The 18,639-nt window shown below is 49.5% G+C and overlaps 1 protein-coding gene across 2 annotated transcripts; it reads left to right on the top strand.

Moving 5' to 3' along the window:
* The first annotated feature begins 3,790 nt into the window (after positions 1-3,790).
* DNAL4 (dynein axonemal light chain 4) lies at positions 3,791-17,769 on the top strand. Of its 2 annotated transcripts, none has more exons than XM_069490129.1 (4): positions 3,791-3,837; positions 12,928-13,137; positions 14,801-14,884; positions 16,152-17,769. In XM_069490129.1, the coding sequence occupies exons 2-4, from the start codon at positions 13,069-13,071 to the stop codon at positions 16,314-16,316; spliced, it is 318 nt and encodes a 105-aa protein (XP_069346230.1). In that variant the 5' UTR covers positions 3,791-3,837; positions 12,928-13,068; the 3' UTR covers positions 16,317-17,769. The 2 variants fall into 2 exon arrangements, with proteins under 2 accessions (XP_069346230.1, XP_069346231.1); XM_069490130.1 differs by lacking the exon at positions 3,791-3,837 and adding an exon at positions 7,569-7,605.
* Positions 17,770-18,639: the final 870 nt, after the last annotated feature.

Genomic DNA, 18,639 nt, shown 5'->3' with positions numbered 1-18,639 from the left:
TCAAAACTGGAGTTCAGCATGAGCTCTGGTAAATTATCCAGGCTTTCAGCGGGTTACACTTTCAGAGTAGGGAAGTGTTCCAGCCCTCCCACACGTGGAATACCAGATTCCAATCCTCTCATTCATTGATTGAATTAAGGTGTCTGTCTCTTCACCAACAGCTTGCCAGAAGCCAAGTAAATTCTCTCTGGAGGAAGAGAACAATGTCTTCTAAACTCTCACATTAGATTTTTATTATACAAGGTTTGGCATTCAATATAAAATTACTAGACATATCTGGAAATGAAACTGAATGACAGAAAACCCATAGGGGATACATTTTTTAAAGGCCAATAGAGCTACACAGGTGACACAATTGCCTGGAACTAAACCACACACATACACAGATACACAAATTCACACACAAGTACAAGTAAAACTAGGGAAATCTTAATAAGACTATATCAATGTCAATATCCTGGTTGTGATACAGTCAGTCTGGTTTTGCAGCATGTTACCATTAGGGGAAGCTGGGTAAAGGGCACGTGGGATCTCTCTGTGTTACTTCTTACAACTGAGTGTGAAACTATAATTATCTTGAAATAAAAAGCTTAATTTTAAAAAAGCTAAAATGGGAGATCCAGGTAGTGGCATTGTAAGACACAGATTTGGAGGTGTGGATCCTGAGATGCCTCAACAGGGTCCTTGATGAGACCATGGAGACCCACGCCAGGCAGCCCTGGTTACTTCTTGTTACATGAGAAAAAGAAAAAGTAATAAAATGGTTTAAGCCACTGTTTTTCCAATCTCTGTTACTTGCAACTGATCCAGTTGCTAATTGGTTAAAGGGTGTCCACCAAAAGACATTTTAAACAGCAGGAGCAGCACACGAAAGGAGGTAGCTGGTACACAGGTTGAGTCCTGGAGATTGACAAGAGCTGAGTCTGGAAGAAGTAGGGTCAGACCCTATGCGCCTCATTTATTCACTCATACCTTCATTCATGAAACATTTACTGAGCACCTACTCTCTGTTAGGTCCTGGGAGGAACATGGGATGTGAAGATGAATAGAACAAGGTCCTTGTTCTCTAAGAGCTCATGGTGGAAACAGAAAATTAAACTCCAGTACAAAACAGTGAAGAAGGACAGGATCATGGTGTTGTACACATGGGGAGTGCCATGAACATAGCCAGAAGGGGCTGTATCAGGACACAGTTCAGAGTCAGAATTGGCAGGCTTGTGATCAACTGGAGGTGGGCGATGGTAGGGGGAAGTGTGAAGGACGACTCCTTGGTTTCTGATGGAGAGAACTGGGTGGGTGGTGGCATCATTTGCTGAGATGGGGAATGCAGGGAGAGCAGATTGGAGGGAGATGATCAATTCAATTTGGCATGCACTGAGCTTGAAGGGCCTGTGGGACATTCTGGTGGAGATGGCCAGGAGGCAGTTGGATATTTGGGCCTAGAGCTCCAGAGAGAGGCCTAATCTGGAGAGAGAAATACAGGAACCACCAGAATTTAGAAGGACATTGACAATGGAAAACCATGGGAATGAATGAGATTCCCCAACGGGAAGTGCTTAAGGCAGCAGTTCTCAACAAGATATGCACGGGGCACACAACTCCCTGGGAGAGTGCTCGGAACCACCAGGGGGCTTTTCCAAAGTGCACATCCCACCTTCAATTCCAGTAAATACCCTAGGGAATGTCACTGAGGGGAACACTGTTAATGATGTGGAGGTGACCTCAGGTAGAAAGACATTTGAGACCCCTGGTGAGAATAAGAGAGTCAAGACAGTCACAGAGCAGAGGAAGATGAGTCCAAGAAGGAAAGTGAAAGGAAGTGAAACTTGAGGAGACGCAGGAGAGCCAGGTGCCTGGGTGTTTGGACAGAGCTGTGGTTCTCTAGTCTTCTCTCAGTGTATACCAGGGGTGCTGATGAAAAATACCCATTCTAGCCCTTTGCCATTCTGATGTAGTGGAGCCCTGGAATCTGCAGGGTAAAGAGTTCTACAGGCACTACCTCTGGGGCAGAGAAGTTCATGAAGGTGGGCATGGTCAACAGACTCATGCCAGCAGAGGGGATGGGCCCAGCAAACTGAAGACTATATAGGTCTATTGGATTCCACCCTTCAGGACGCCACTGGTAACCACAGAAGAGGACATTGTGGTGGTGTCGTGGGAGTGGAAGCCAGATTGCAATGGGTTGGAGAGTGAATGGGAGGTGAGAAAGAGAAGACAGCAAATGTGGACCTCTTTTGGGAGAAGTTTGGATGAGAGGCAGAGGCAAGAGCATCATCCCCCTCAAAGACATCCTGGAGAAAGTTGGCAAAGAGGATTAAGAAAATCTGGAGGCTGAGTCAGACATTCTATGGACCCTCACAATGCACCAGGGAGGCAAGCTGGGAATCAGCAAGGGCCCAGCACACTTCAAGCTGCCAAGTCTTAAAACCAAACCCACTGCCTTCTGTCTACCCACTCCAACTCCAGCCCACCATCTTCCCCACCACATCACTCTTTCCATAACCCAAATGTGACCATATTGCTGCCCTGCTTGAAACCCTCCAACAGCCATTCTTACCTCACCCCAGGGAGCACTCAAGTACCTGAAGCTGGCATTCAAAACCCCTCTGACTACTTCTCTCTGCATCTTCACCCCCTCAGGTCACATTCTTCCTCCACCCAGGCCTCATGGGGCCACCAATAGCTCCTCAGTGACTATGCTGTCCCACCCTCATTAGCCTGCAGCTCATATTAGACTCAGTCAACTCAAGCACCACACTCTCAGAGTTAGTCACTCCCTCCTTGGAGAGAACCAAAACCTTGCCCACACCTCTACCCTAGCACAGGTAGAATGAATTATTCTCTATCTATTTTTTAATGAGGCTGTCCCCCAACTGGACTGTGCCAACCATGGGATCAAGGTATTCATCTTACTCCTCTAGGAAACACTAGCACCTAGCCAGGGCTGAGCTCCCAGTAGGTGCCAGTAAATGTGGCAGGGGGGTTTCCCCCCAAGTACTCATCACAGTAAAGGTTTAAATTATGGAATACCCACCCACTGACCCTTGATCCTCCAATCTGTGGAATGTGCCTGTTCTTCCCCTTTCCCCTTTCCCTTCTCTACAGTTGTACCAATACTTTCAGATTAATTTCCCTCCCAAAGGGAAGAGAAGGCAGGCTCTGGACAACTGTGTCTTTAAGTCAGATGGCACAAATGTCTCCTAGCGACTAGAGATAGGCGACTTTATGAGGGTATGTCGCAAATGGAAAGAGCACCTGGGTTTCTTCCCCAGGAGCAGTACTTCGATTCTTTCCTTTAATCAGTTACTTACCCTCTCTGAACTTCAGTTCAGATAGGATTGCGGATACTACCACCTAAAAGTATTGTGATGAGACTCAAGTGAGATATTAACTGTAAAGCTCTACATAAATGCTAGTTATTATTAGGCTTTTGAGATCCTAAAAGATAGAAGCTCAGTGGCATGACACCAAATTACATTCGTTACTTCAAATGACTAAAAGAAACTACCAAAGCAAGACCATTTTTCGAAGTTTGTTTCTCTAAAAACAGAACTTCAACATATCCCCGGCTCCTCCGGCACACTTAAGACGACTATAAGTGAAGCCCCACCTTCTTAGTCTCTGAGCCACGCCCCTTTCCGTGCAAACGCCTACGTTCTAGGGCCCCTCAACATTGATTGACACTTTTATTCGCCAATAATAAGTGAAATTCCCGTCAACTTCCGGTGAGGGGGCAGGACTTCCTTGCTGGTTGCTAAGACACTCTTATTTCGCTCCTTGACAACGCTGGCGGGGGTGCGCTGGTTGCGGCCCTGGCTCCGGCCCCCGCGGGAGCAGGTGAGGCCCCGGGGCACGGCGGGCAGTCAGGCGGGGAGGGCCGGCCCGCAGGGAGGGCGGGAGGCGAAGCGGGGCGGAAGAGGCCTCGCCCTCCGCCGAGGCCCCACCTCAGTCTTCTGCCTGCTGTTCCCCAGCCCCAGGTCCTCCCACCCTCAACCCCCACCCCCACTTCGGGACTTGAGAGCCCGGGCGTGACAGATTTGCCGTCGCACTCCGCAGGCCGCTCCTCTCCACCCACCCGAAGCCTATCCAGCTTCGCGCTCCCGCATCCTCCCTCATACTCCCTCATCCGACTCCCGCCTTTGTCCCGCCGCCTTTCGCAGCTGGACCGGTGGTAACGTTCGCCTCGGCCCAGACCACTTGACTTGGGAGAGCTGGCGACGTACTGGGACTCCCGGCTGATTATTTCCCCTCTTTGGGTCTCAGTTTCCCTATCTGCAAATGAGAAGTTGGGTTGAGTGATCTCTAAGGCCTCTTCCACTCTGATGTTCTAGGTCGGATATTGTACTTTGACCCAAGTGTAGTCCCCATGGGAGACATTGTGTGTCAAAAGAACTTGGCAAACCTAATTTGTCTTCCCAGTTGCTGGACCCTAACAAGTTACCTAACCTCCTTGGACTCCAGTCTGTGCATATATAAAGTCAGTGTACTACAATGCATCTCCTTTGGCAATTCTGAGGATAATATGAATTAAAGTACAAAGTACAGATCAGTGTTAGATTCAATATTTGTTAGTTTCCTTCCTTTGTCTATTACTTCCCCCACATTTTCCCTCTCTGGGAAATGTTACCAACCCCCTTAGCACGAGCTGTTATTTCTCCAGTTGACCCTCAGATCCATATGTTCCCCTCTGATCTTTGTCCTGGGCTTCCATCTTTAGGGATACTTGGTGGGGGCGGGCAGATAGAGATTATTATGTGCCACATAACAATGTTTCCATTAAGGATGGACTGCATACAACATGGTGGTCCCATAAGATTATAATGGAGCTGAAAAATTCCTATGGCCTAGTGATGTCATGGCCATCATAATGTCATAGCACAACGCATTACTCATGTGTTTGTGGTGATGCTGGTGTAAACAAACCTGTGCTGCTAGTCCTATAAAAGTATAGCACATACAATTATGTACGGTACATAATACTTGATAATAAATGTCTGTTACTGGTTTATGTATTTACTATAACTACACTTCATCATTATTCTAGAGTATATTCCTTCTACTTACCAAAAAAAAAAGTTAACTGTAAAACAGCCTCAGGCAGGTCCTTCAGGAAGTATTCGAGAAGAAGGCATTGTTATAATAGGGGATGACAGCTCCAGGTGTGTTGTTGCCCTTGAAGACCTTCCAGTGGGACAAGATGGAGGTGGAAGACAATGATATTGATGATCCTGACCCCACGTAGACGTAGGCTAATGTGTGTATTTGTGTCTTAGTTCTTTCTTTTGAGACAGAGTTTCACTCTGTCACCTGGGCTAGAGTGTTGTGGCGACAGTCAGCCTAGCTCACAGCCACCTCAAACTCCTGGGCTCAAGCAATCCTCCTGGATCAGCCTCCCAAGTAGCTGGGACTACAGGCGCGTGCCACCATGCCCGGCTAATTTCTTCTGTTTTTAGTAGAGATGGGGTTTCACACTTGCTGAGGCTGGTCTCAAACTCCTGACCTCAAGCGATCCTCCCACCTCAGCGTCCTAGAGTGCTAAGATTACGGGTGTGAGCTACCATGCCTAGCCTGTGTCTTAGTTCTTAACAAAGAAGTTTAAAAAGTAAAAAAAAAAAATAATAAAATATTTTTAAAATAGAAAAAAAATGTATAGAATAATAATATAAAGAAAATATTTTTGTACAGGTGTGCAATGTGTGTGTGCAATGTGTTTGTGATTAAGCTAAGTATTATTACAAAACAATCAAAAAGTTTACCAGGTGAAAAAGTTACTGTAAGTTAAGGTTAGTTAGCTTAACCTTAATTTAAGAAAGAGAAATATTTTTGTATACATTTAGTGTAGCCTAAGTGTACAGTGTTTATAAAGTAGCATACAGTAATGTCCTAGGCCTTCAAATTTACTCACCACTCAGCCCAACTCACCACAGCAACTTCCAGTCCTGCAAGTACCATTCATTGTGAGGGCCCTGTATAGGTGCGCCATTTTTTATCTTTTATACCATAAAGTTACTGTACCTTTTCTACGTTTAGGTATATTTAGATACACAAATACTTACCATCGTATTACAGTTGCCGACAGTATTCAGTATAGTAACGTGCTGTACAGGTGTGTAGCCCAGGAGCAATAGGCTGTACTGTATAGCCTAGGTTTGTAGTAGGCTCTATCGCCTGGGTTTGTGTAAGCACACTCTATGATGTTCACACATGATGAAATTGCCTAACGACGTGTTTCTCAGAACAAATCCCCTTCATTAAGTGACATTATGACTGTATTGATGTGATACTGGGATCGATGACTTCGCTTCTGCCCATGATAACACATGATTTGGTGATTCTTCCTCCTAACTAGATACCTCTATTTGCATCTCTCTCCAGCAACTTAAACTCAATAGTTCTAAAACTGGCCTGCTTCTCTACTTACCCGTCTGTTCTACATGGTTCCCCCTGTCCCTGTGAGTGGCATCTCCATCCTCTTGGGGCATCATTCGTCACTCTACCATGCTCATTCCGCTTAGGCAGTTATCAGGTTGTTTTGATTCTGCCTCCATGAGGAGTTCACATCCTCTCCATTCCTGAAGCTACCACCCTGGTTCAAGTCTATAATGCCTGTCACCTTGGCCATTGCTATTGCTTCCTAACTGTTGTCCCTGCCTCCAGTCTATCCTGTCAACCCAGCACACCAGAATAATTGCCCTAAAACACAACCCTGTCACCCATGACCAGGAGACCTCCAAAGGGCTTCCTCATTCCCCACGAAAAATATCCACACTTCTTAAATCTGGGTTTCGAGCCCTTCTCTTCCACAACCCAATCCCAGCCTTTTCCCCAGCCTTATTTCTCCCTTCTTTGCCACATCCTATCCTCCAGCCAAATTGGGCTGTTGGACTTTCACAGAAAAATGCTTTGTGCTTTCTGTTTTGGTAATACTGTGTGTGTTCACCTGCCTGGAAGGTCTTCCTCACCTTGCCCTCCTGTCAAGATTCCCGCTCACCTTTCAAGGCCTGACTTAAATGTCACATCTGCCACCAACTTCTCTTCCTGTCCTCTCTCACTCCCTCAAGAGTTTTCCTCTTTCCTCTATCTCTACATCTGTCTCCTGGCATTACTTTCTGCCATGAACCATAGTTAGTTCCTTGTGTATGTGTGTTGGTCTCTGTATTGGAGTGTAAGCTCCTTGAAGACAGGGCCTGTTTCTTGCTTATAGTGGAGTAGTTGAAAAAGCATTATCTTTGAAGTTGTATATACCTGGGATGGAAATTTTGCCCCTCCATTTATTAGCTATGTGGACAATCACTTTCCTTTCCTCAGCCACCTTGCTCATCAATAAAATAGGGGTAATAGTGCCTTTTTGACAGAGTTCCTGGGGGAAGTAAATGAGATCCTGTATGTAGAATACCCATTCTGGTGCCAGGCTCAAGGTCAATGTTCAAAAAATCTTATTGAATAGATTCGATGGGTCCTCTCTCTTTCCAGGGGGCAAATGAAATATAATTTAATTACCATTTGGATATTTTTTGGACTTCTGCCATGTGCCCTGGCTGCTCTGGGGCATCCAAAGGAGAATTAAATCAGCCCCAGCCGATTGTCCTAACTCACGACGCATGGGTAAGTCGTGATGGATTGTGAAATGTCACTGGTAATTAGCAGTTGTGAATGTGTTTCCAAAAGATAAATCCTTGCTAAGTCCAATTTATTTCTTAGTCCCTTACATTCAAATCTGTTCACTTGAGTGGGAAGGAAGTGGGTGGGAGCCTGCCTAGTCTGCTGTCTGTAGTAAGCAGCTGTTCTCCTAGAGAGCTAATAGCTGTGATGGTTATGACTTTCTGTTATACTTTGTATCTTGACAAATTGGGATTTCATCCAAATTTGGATACACTACATGGGTCAATGTTCTTTATCACGTGGACATGAGGAAAATGTTGAGAATTGCTGATCCAGGCTAGTCCACAGGTCTCTCTTCTCTTCCACACTGTTCCCTCCCTCTGCCCCTCCCCCAGTCCAAGGCACATTTTTGCTGGACCTTAGCAAAATGAGGAAAAAAAATAAGGACCACATTAAAAAAACAAAACAAAAACAACCTTTGTGTGTCTTTTCTTGAGGAGGGCCAACCTTTATTCTGCCAAATTTTCCTCTTTTAGAGTAGATGTATCTTCTAATGCTCTTACTCAGCAGAATTTTAAAATGGCAGCCCTGTGTTTGCTCCCCCCATTTTAAACTGGTCTGGGAAACCTGGTCTTTGGCATTGTTTCCTGACCTCACCACTGACATCTTGGATGAATACCCCGAAGTCCTTAGATCCTTTGTCCTCCCCTCTCCAGCTTTGTTCTTCATTTGTTTGCTAGAAGGCAGAGGGAAGACATGTCAGGAAAAGGCTGCGGGTGACTGAGGTGCCCAAATGTGTATTCCTCACGTGGTGGGAGGCAGGAGGCAAGCCTAGACACATCACTGGACTGGTGGATGTTGGGTATTGAAGTCATTTGTGTTACTGTCTGGTCTCCTACTTGCTTGTGCCAAAGGAGAAGTCACAGAAGGTAGCATCAGAAGAATAGGTCCAGGTTCAGATCCCATTGCTGGCTGTGCACCCTCAGGCCAGCCATAAAGCCTCTCTGAGCTCTCGTTGCCTTGTCTGAGAACTGGGAGCCCGGTATTTCCCTTACTAGTTGTTACGAGGATGGAATGAGACAATGTGAAAGCACAGTGTAATCACACCGCTACCACCTTGGCCTCTGGCCCAAACAGGTTGCACAGAATTTTGTGTGTGTGATTCTTTTCTCCTTCAGTGCTGACGCAGTGATTTGTACATGGTGGGAACTTGGGAAATATCGGTTTGTTTGGCTGAACATTTAAATGTATAGCTAGCTGGTTATGAAGGACATCGCAGTTTCCCTTCCTACTGCACCAGTAACAGGAGCTGATGTTTATTGTGAGGTAAAGTCTGTTCTTATTCCCAATTTCCAGATAAAAAGAAAAAGGAGACTGAGAGAGGTAAGCACTAGTCTGGAACAGAACCAAGGTGTGACTTCAGATCTGCCTGTAGAGCCTGTACTCACAACCGCCATGACCTGTCCCATGTGTGTCCTTCAGTCTCTCAGATATGTGATGGGTGGTAAAGGGTGGCAAGCCATGATCTAAGGGTCAAGAGTGTTCCAGACATTGAGTGACTGTCCCCCCCAAGGGAGCTGGCGGATACTTTTGGCCTTGTTTCCCAGAATCCATTCATTTTCCCTCATCCCTCCCATGTATCCTACCCCTCTTAAGGATTCTTCCCAAATGCTTCAGAAGCAAAATAATAGATGGTAATTGAGGTCAGCACCACAAAAAAAAAAAAAAAAAAAAGAAAGAAAAAGAAAAGAAAAGAGAGAGAGAGAGTGAGACAAAGAACACCGGCTTTGACAGGCGATGAGATAGAGAGCCCCCGTCTGTGCCCTTGTCGCCCAGGCAGAGCCGCACGTCTGACATGGCTGAGGCTGTGCAAAGCGTGCAGACAGGCCGTGGGTACGGAGGGAGAGAGCAAGGCTGCCCCTGGCTTTGTGCATCATGACGGCCAGATGGGATGAGGTCGAGCTTTGGTACCCAGAAGATTCTAGTGTCCTGGTCATAGGCACGCTTACATTATTAAAAGGCTCTTTGAGGCACGACTTCGTTCTGGCCTGAAGCATTCAGGCACACACTCATTTGCGTCGAAGATTGATAAGGTTATTAGAACCTCTAGTTCTGCTATTTTTGGTAGCATTCTTTTAGCAGTGGTTTTTTTTTTTAATCGTGGCTGAATGACTGTAGCTATACTATAATGATATAGCATCATAAAAAATTCTCCTGCCTTTCTGTATTTGGAAACACATCATCTATAACTATTCCTTTTTATTCTGTAAGCCTCAGCCCTTTTGGATCCCCAGAAGTATATGTAGTGGTTAGGAAAAGCTCTTTGCAACCGTGGTCTTTAATAAACTTGGTTGAGGCCGGGCGCGGTGGCTCACGCCTGTAATCCTAGCACTCTGGGAGGCCGAGGGGGCGGATCGTTTGAGCTCAGGAGTTCGAGACCAGCCTGAGCAAGAGCGAGACCCCATCTCTACTAAAAATAGAAAGAAATTATATGGACAGCTAAAAATATATATAGAAAAAATTAGCCGGGCATGGTGGTGCATGCCTGTAGTCCCAGCTACTCAGGAGGCTGAGGCAGTAGGATCCCTTGAGCTCAGGAGTTTGAGGTTGCTGTGAGCTAGGCTGACGCCATGGCACTCACTCTAGCCTGGGCAACAGAGTGAGACTCTGTCTCAAAAAAATAAAATAAAATAAAATAAAAATAAAAATAAATAAACTTGGTTGAATAATGTTGACCAAGTCCTAGCTAATAACATGGCGGCAGTAGAGAGCAGTGTGATGATATTGGTGCAGAGAGGTTGAAAATTTCAGAACGCTCACATCCATACACTTGGGGCTTGCAGCAGCTTTGTGAGATTGGGAAGATGGATTAGTATCCCTTTTAATAGGGAAAGACACCAAGACTTAGGTAAAATTATTTTCCCAAGGCTACAAAGCAAAGAAGTAAGCAGAATTCATTTCTGTTATTGAACTGGTATTTATACGTACGTATTCTGGCTTGTGGTCCTACACAGCTCTCTACAAGGTGCTGTCCCAGTGGCTTTTTCCCCTTTGTTTCTGAAGAATGGGCTTTGGTAATACCTCCGAAGTCTTGTGACATTTCAGCAGGATTCTATGTGTTAGAACTGAGTTTAAGCAGCCGCCACTGACTCTGACCTTGAGGGCAGCATGTGCACAATTGGCTCTCAGTTCCCTTTCTGGCTCCTACATGCACCACTTTTGAGCCCTGAGGATGAATTGAATCAAATTGAAATATTTGGGGGGAAGATGCCTAAGCAGCTGCTTCCACATTTTAAGTTGTTCCCACTTGAAATAAGCTATAATGCCCTTTTCCTTTTGTCATCAGTGTAGCCACCACCTCTGTCACACCTTGATGAATGTGGAGGAGGAGGCACTAAAGTGGCTGTTACTAAAGCTGGGAGGACAAGATGGAATTGGAGAGGGGCCTTAACGTTAATGAGCAAAGACAAAATGGTTCACTGTATTTTGTGAAATAAGAAACCTGACCAGGAAGTAAATGAGATTGCACTCGGTAATTTTCCAGGTTATATGTAGAGACAAACAAAAATTGCTAATATCCGAGTGGTGCAAATGCCCAGAATTGATGCGATAAGAGGAATCATCTGTCCATTGAGAAATTGGAAAATGCCAGTGTCATGGCATAGTGGAGTCCGTGCCAGGCTTCCAGCCTCGCTCAAGGGAGCTGACCAAATGGAGGGCACTGAGGGCTTCTGCAGCATGTCAGGGAGTGGGTAAAATTGAGAGTACAGCCCAGAAAGTGCCCAAAAAGCTCAAGTCTCGGCCAAATCAGGGTCCAGTTAATATTAGAACAGTAGACACTGGAAGGGAAGGTTGAACATTTATCTCCCTGCTGGGATCACAGGAGCCACACTAGTGGGCAGTTCCGCAAACGTCATGAGTGCCTGATGCATGTCCACGGGGAGGCCGTGTGAATAGGGGTTAGCAGTGCCCATGCCGGGCTCTGTCACAGCCCAGCTCTGTCACTCACTGGCTGAGTGACCTCAGGCCAGCGACCTCACAGCTTCACGCCTCTGTCCTTGCAGGACCTAACTCCCAGGATTGTTGCAGTGATGAGCCGCGTAAGTGCCTGTGGCACACTCAGAACAGTGGCTGGCACATGGGAAACCTACCAGCTGTTGCTTGTCATTACCTGCCCGTTAGTTACTATACTAAGCATCTTGCGGTTCGGTGACTGCAGTGATAGTCAGTTCCCTTGGAAATGTGAGAAATGCTGGAATAACATTATCTGGCTGTGCTGTCCAACACAGATCATTAAAAAAGGCTAAACAGCATGGTGATTTGTACTCATTTGCATCAGTAGTTCTGAGATTAAAAGCCCTTTGAATTATAGGATAAATTGAACTGTAGGAGGAAAGACAAATGCTAGAGTTTCCAGCAATGCTCCCAGGCATCTAGGATCTAGACCTATCTCTTTAGGAAACACCCCATCTGTTAGTAGATAACTTGATTTTTGTGGGGTGTGTTGGGGGTGGGGAGAATGGGGAGGAACACATACCTGTGTGTAAGGTGTCATAACTTTGCGTTCATACCCACACGCATTCTCTCATTTGATCCTCCTGGGAGCCAGAGGGAGGGAACAGCAGTGTATTGGGTGTCAGCCATGTGCCTGGCACTGTGTTAAGTTGCTTTATATATGTTATCACATTGAATTCTCTATAACAGCCCCATGAGATAGACATGACTGTCCCTGTGTTACTGGTGAGGAAACTGAGGCCCAAGGCCATGCTGCTGGTGGGCAGAAGACTCCCAACTCCTGGGCCAGCCAGTCAGGACCCGGTGGCCCAAGAGAGAGTAGGCAGGACCAGCCGGGGAGCCTGGTGTGCCCACAGCATGGAGCAGCACTGTTCCCCTTCCCCCACAGATCAGAGGCCTGTGCAGGGGGCTCCTTGCTTGCCAATAAACTCAGATTGTCGATGGTGACCTAAACATTTAACTTCCTAACAGTGTCTTCTGGGAATTAAGGACCGTGTATGTAGTGGGCATGCAGAGAAGCTGCATTTGTTAATTGCTAGCTCAAGGCTCCATCCTGCAGGCCTGGCCCGCAGTCAGTATTTGTCTTGATAATGACAGTGTGGGCTTGCAGCATCGTACCAGTGTGTTCTTAACCAGGTCCCAGTATCTCATGTTGACTCATCCTCCTGTCTGCAGACTTGCTGGCCATTTGGAAAAGGATGTGGAGGAGTTAAGACGGGGAGGTGTCAAATTGTTACTGAGACATTTCTAATTTGTGATGTATGGTTTTAAAGCCAACTCTTTTCTCCTGGTTTTTCCTGTTTTCTACAGCACCCCTTGGGGAAAGACATTTTCTGCTCCCGCCAAGTTGGCAGGGCCTGCGTCCTGAACCTCCTGGGTGTGTCTTAATTGCCAGCCCCAGCACCTCCCGAAAGCCCCACTCTCTCCTCCAGTGGTCACGGTGGAAGGATCATGGGAGAGACAGAAGGGAAGAAAGATGAAGCTGATTATAAGCGACTGCAGACCTTTCCTCTGGTCAGGGTAAGCCCCAGGGGCGGGAGGCAGGACGGCCAGCAGGGCCCACACAGCCTGGAAAGAGGTAGGTGAAGCGTGTGCCCTGCAGGATGGCAGTGGGAGGAAGTTAAGTGCTGTGCTGGCTCAGACCTAGACGTCTAGGAGTCAACAGTGATTCATTCTTTCATTCATTCATTCATTCGCCAAGTAGTTATTTAGGCCACCTGCTATACACCAGGCACTGTTCTAGGCACTGTGGAAATGGTAAACGAGACCGATAAAGACCTGGCCCACACGAAAGAAATGTTTGAAAAACATAATTGCAGGCAATGAGTGCCATAAAGAAAACTAAAGCAGATGTGAGGGGCTAGAGAGCAGAGGTTGGCTTCTGGAGAGGTTTCTGGGATCGGAGACCTGGGTGAAGTTGGGGCACTAGCCTTGCAGCCGGCTGGGGAGAACTGCCAGGCAGGGGAAGCAGAGGCACAGGGAGCCGGAGGTGGGAATGAGCTCAGCATTTTGGAGGAACAGAGAGAAGGCCAGCATGGCTGGAATGGAGTGCTGAGAGAGGTGGCAGGACGTGAGGGCCAGAGCCCACAGGCCTGGCCAGCCACGGTGAAGAATGTGGTGACAAATGTGGGTCTGTCCTGAGTTGAAAGGGGAGCGGTGGAAGGTTTTAAGCAGAGGAGCGATGTGATCTCTTTTATGTTTATAAAAGATCACTCTAGCTGTTTTGAGGAGAATGGATGTTAGGGCACCAAGGTGGAAATGGGGAGACCAGTGAGGACACTCTTGCAGAGGCCCAGAGAGATGAGGATGGCTGGGCCCAGGTCACAGGGTGGAGGTGTGAGACATGGTCGGATTCAGGGCATACCTTGAAGGTAGAGGTTGTAGCAGGCTTGCTGACAGGTGGGTGCTAGGTATGGGGGAAAGAGAGTTAGGGTGACTCCTGTGGTCTGTTTTTCTCTGAATAATGTGGGGAAATGGTATTAATTACCAGGAAAGGGAAGGTAGAGGAAGAATGGGTTAGTGGGGAAACAAAAGTTATTTTTTAAACATCCAAGTGAGGTTGTCAAGTGGGCCGTTGGACATAGGAGTCCGGAGCCCAAAGAAGAGGTTAGAGCTGGGGGTGAAAATGTGGGAACCCTCACCATACAGAAGACATCTAGATGCGTGGAACAGGACGAGGCCCCTTAGAGGTGGAGTAGCTGGAGAAGGCGGAGGGTGGAGACGGGACCCCGGGCCCTGCAGGAGTTGGGAGGAGGAGGGGATCCAGCGAATCCATGGAGAAGGGCAGCTGGAGAGGCGGGAGGAAAACCAGAGCCCTCAAGAGGGGCCGAGCAGCCTCTTTGGGCTTCTGGGGTGAGATTCCATTGGAAACCATTTCCATAGCTGGCATTCCCTCCGTGCCTGGGCCGGCCTCCTTCCGTGTCTGTTGGCTGGAACACAATGTCGCTGAAGCTTCATGCCCTTGCAGAGGGGCTGGGGCTGGAGAGCTCGTGTGGCTCAGCCTGGTTCCTCTCCCCTTCTGCCCCAGTGGTAGGCCCCCAGCCAGGAGATGGGTCACCTGCCCGGGCTGTGCCAGGGAAGCTACCTGGTGTCCATGCCTTAAGCTTGGGACAGAGAGGCCAGCCAGGAAGGCCAGGTCGTGGGCTAAGCCTCTCTCTGTTTGTCACCCCTGCCCTGTCTCTAGCACTCGGACATGCCAGAGGAGATGCGAGTGGAGACCATGGAGCTATGTGTCACAGCCTGTGAGAAATTCTCCAACAACAACGAGGTATTGCCATCAGTGCAGGCGGCCCCTCGTGTCTTTGGTGACCCCTGTGGGTGAATAGAGTGGCCCAGTCCCCTGTGGTCGGCTCCAGAGAGTCCTGCTGGGACTAGGCTAGGGCCTCCCTTGGAAGTGTTCAAAGTCTGGCAAAGGCAGTGAGAGAAGCGGCTGGTAGTGACTCCGGGCACTGATGGTCATGCCCAGGCCGAGAGGGAGAAAAGCCAGAGGGGCATCCGAGATACCCTGCCCATGCGCCCCGCCCAGGCAGCTACTGAATAGGGTGCCTTTGCCCGTGGCTCCATCCTGGCCGTGAACAGAGGCCTGCCCAGGCATCCATTCATGTATTCATTCATCCATTTAGAAACGATGCTGAACACCATCTCAGTGCCAGCACTGTCCTAGGTGCTGGGGGTCTGGCTGGTAGGCACCGACACAGGAATGTCATTCGTCAATCTGGTGGTAAGCGGGAAAGAAGTCAGTGTCATGGCAGCCGATGGGGTGGCAGACCCTGGCCAGTGAGAGTCCAGGCATTGGGACAGCCAGGCCCAAGTTCAGATCCTGTCTGTAGCCCTTCCTAGCTCTGTTCCCTTGGACAAGCCATTTCTTGTCTCTGAGCCCAGTTTGCTAGTCTATAAACGAGGGATGGAGATGATGCTTCCTCACCGGCCCAGTCGTGAGGGCTTATTTACTGGGACAATGGGGACAAAGTGCTCAGCATGGCACCTGGCACGGTGGTGGGTGCTGTTGGTGCATGTCAAATGCCTGAACAGGGGACTCTGGAAAGCTTGGTGCTCTGCCTGTCCCTAGGCCTCTTCTTCACGCTGGGGGGAAGTTTCTTGAAAGAGCCAGCACAGGAAGAAGTGCTCTGTGGCCGTGACTGCGGGAAGCAGTCAGCTCCTCCCAGGAGCCCGCGGAACCCAGAGGCACCGCGCGGCGGTGATGGTAACCTCCCCAGCCTGCACGCGCTCGCAGAGACAGGACTCAGACCTGGGCTGTCTCCAGACCTAATGCTCGCTTTCCCGCCTCAGCCAGTTTCTTCTTGACTGCTGAGGTAATGTCTAGCTTTCTGTCCCTGTGTAATAGCCCTGGCAGGAGGTGACCTGTGTGGAAGCCCTTCGTGACGGTTCTCTGAGCAGGAGGACAACAGAAATAGGACAGCAGGCCTTCCTCCTGCCAAGACCTTGTTGCCAACCTTCTCCCTCCTGGAGAGGGACCTGACTCATGCCCACTCTCCCCCCCGCTGCCCCCCTGATGAGCACCCTCTTCGTTCCAGAGTGCCGCCAAGATGATCAAAGAGACGATGGACAAGAAGTTCGGCTCCTCCTGGCATGTGGTGATCGGCGAGGGCTTTGGGTTTGAGATCACACACGAGGTGAAGAACCTCCTCTACCTGTACTTCGGGGGGACCCTGGCTGTGTGTGTCTGGAAGTGTTCCTGATGCTGTGTCCCCAGCTCCTGTCCCCGTCCCCTGCAGGGCCTTCTCCTGCAACTCATCTGGGATGGGGAGCAGCCCCAGGCAGGTCCTGGGTTTTCCAAGGAGAGTTTGGGGTCTTTTCTTTTTGTCCTGTGTGCCAGTTTCCTGAGCCATGCCCAGTGTGTGAACTTGTTGACATCTCTATCCCCAGGCTCTCAGCCATCTCACTCGTAGTCCCAAGGTGTCCACGGGCCAGTAGGTGGCAGTCTCTGGGGGGAATGTGGGTGGGGAAGTGTGACAGGGTAAAGGAGGTGGGGAGATGGGATTTTTCCCATAAGGGTGTGCCAGGCCCCCCTTCCTCGAGGGCTACTCTCCCCTCAAATCCCGGGAGCCCCACTGCCCTGCCATCCCAGTACTGCTAAGGAGCATCCGCTGCCCTTATCATCAGCAGCTGTATGAAAATGGCCCAAGAAGGAGCCTCTCCTCTCAAATGACACAGGCAGCTTCTCTCCTTGTCCTCGGGGGAAGTGCTGACCCCGGCAGAAGCCCTCCCCGGCTTGGCCCCAGGCTGAACAAACCACTGCCCCTCACTGGGCGGCAGCGCAGCGCCCGGCTTTGGCGTGGAGACCAAGCAGCCTTTGTCTGTCCTCGCCACCCACCAGGCATGAACCTGTCGCATTGCCTCAGCCCGCGCAGTTGATAGCCAGGGGCCGGCGGGTGGGAACTGCTGCCGGGCAGTTTCTGGAGGTGTCCCTGGGCCTCTGGCGAGACGCCTGGGCCAGGGGTGCTCTCGCCGCGAGGCTGCTTCCGCAGGGAACCTGGCCCGCCAGCTACTCGAGTCAGGGACCGCATGCTGATTTGTACTTCTTATCTCTGCTGGCTTTTCTATATTCTTTTTGAGTGTGGGGAGAAGGGTTTTAGTAGAAGGGTGAATCGTATTTTACACAGCAGTCTTATTTATATAAATGTCTTGGTTTTTACAATTAAAACTTCCAAAAACTGACCTCGATCTATAGTCTCTGAAGGTTAGGGTAAGATGTGATCAGTATCTCCAGGCTTGGGTGGGTACCAGGAGCCCAGAGATGTTTCTGGTTAAACGGCAGAAGCCCCGGGGCCCAGGCACAGTCCCATTCGCCCCAGCCCTGTGCTTCTCACCATTATGTCACTGAAGTTGGGGACCCAGTGCAGTTGGAGGGGGCCACATGGACACCGAGATACCCCTAGTGGCCAGACCAAGCTACTGCAAAGATGTTTACAGGCCCACACAGTTGACCTCAGTTCAACAGATGTTTATTCAACAGCTGCCGAGTGCCAGGCCCCAGGAACCGAGCAAAGGAAGGTGGAAAAGCCACACATCTGGCCCTCGGTGCACTCAGTCTACTGTGGAGGAACACTTGGGCCCCATCATTTCAACCTATGTGAAAAGTGACATTATAAAGGACAGGGCATTCTGGGAGGGGGAAGAAGGGGCTCCAAGCCCAGCCTGGGGAGCAACAGGGGTCTCCAGCAGGGTGAGGGCTGAAAGCCGAGGCTTGAAGGAAGGGTGGGATTTTACCAGGGCAGAGGGCTGCTCCAGGCCACGGGACAGTCTGAGTGAATGCGGGAGATAAGAAGTGGCTTGGGAATGAGGGGACACATTGCAGGACCGGGAAGCCCCTGCAGCTCAGGCCTTGGCCCCTGAATCTGAGCCTGAGACCTGAACACGCTGGGCATGGGCAGAGCAGGGCAGCCTGTCTTCCCCTCGTGCACAGGGCCCTCCTGAGGTGGCCCACCTGGGACCCTCAGGCCTGGGAGGCCAAGCCCTGGCCCCATCCTGCCCTTCTGAGGCTGAGTGTCCAGTGTAACAAGATCTGCCAACAGCTTTGCTGGGTGGCATTGCGTCCAGCAGATAAGTTTGCTTAGACAAGACCAGTGCAGCCAAGGAGGGAGGTTGCTGCCGTATGCTACATCCTGGGACAGACGAAAGAGTGGAGTTGCAGTCACTGCCCCAAAGCTGGCCATCTGACTGGGTGGCCTTAGGATCTAACCTCAGAGCGGGTCCTGGCCCTCCGGACTTGGTGGGTGGGGCAGCCCCTTGACCTCAGGCCCACGCTAGCCAGAGCCCTGTGCCACTCCAGGTGCTAGCGAGGGGTTGGTGAGCCTCACAGATGGGAGTGGAAGGAGAGAGGGAGGCGGGGGTGGCACAGGAGGAGGGGAATGGGCGCCGAGGCCTGGAATAGCTACGGTTGATTAACCGCCTGCTTTGCATCTGTTCTCTCCTTTCGTCTGCTGCACATGGGTGCCAAAAAGTGAGGCTGGCTCAGCCTGCAACCGGGCTAGTGGGGGTGGCGGTGAGGGCTGTGGGCTC

Source organism: Eulemur rufifrons, chromosome 16 (genome assembly GCF_041146395.1).
Source record: "Eulemur rufifrons isolate Redbay chromosome 16, OSU_ERuf_1, whole genome shotgun sequence".
Lineage (NCBI taxonomy): Eukaryota > Metazoa > Chordata > Mammalia > Primates > Lemuridae > Eulemur > Eulemur rufifrons.
The sequence above is the reverse complement of the archived record's forward strand: the minus strand, read 5'-3'. Positions and strand labels throughout refer to the sequence as shown.

Bases quoted from the DNA above. Each gene is read 5' to 3' on its own strand.
- DNAL4 (XM_069490129.1), top strand. From the start codon at position 13,069: ATGGGAGAGACAGAAGGGAAGAAAGATGAAGCTGATTATAAGCGACTG. The intron at 13,138-14,800 runs GTAAGCCCCAGG...CCCTGTCTCTAG, and splicing joins AGACCTTTCCTCTGGTCAGG to CACTCGGACATGCCAGAGGA. The intron at 14,885-16,151 runs GTATTGCCATCA...TCTTCGTTCCAG, and splicing joins AATTCTCCAACAACAACGAG to AGTGCCGCCAAGATGATCAA.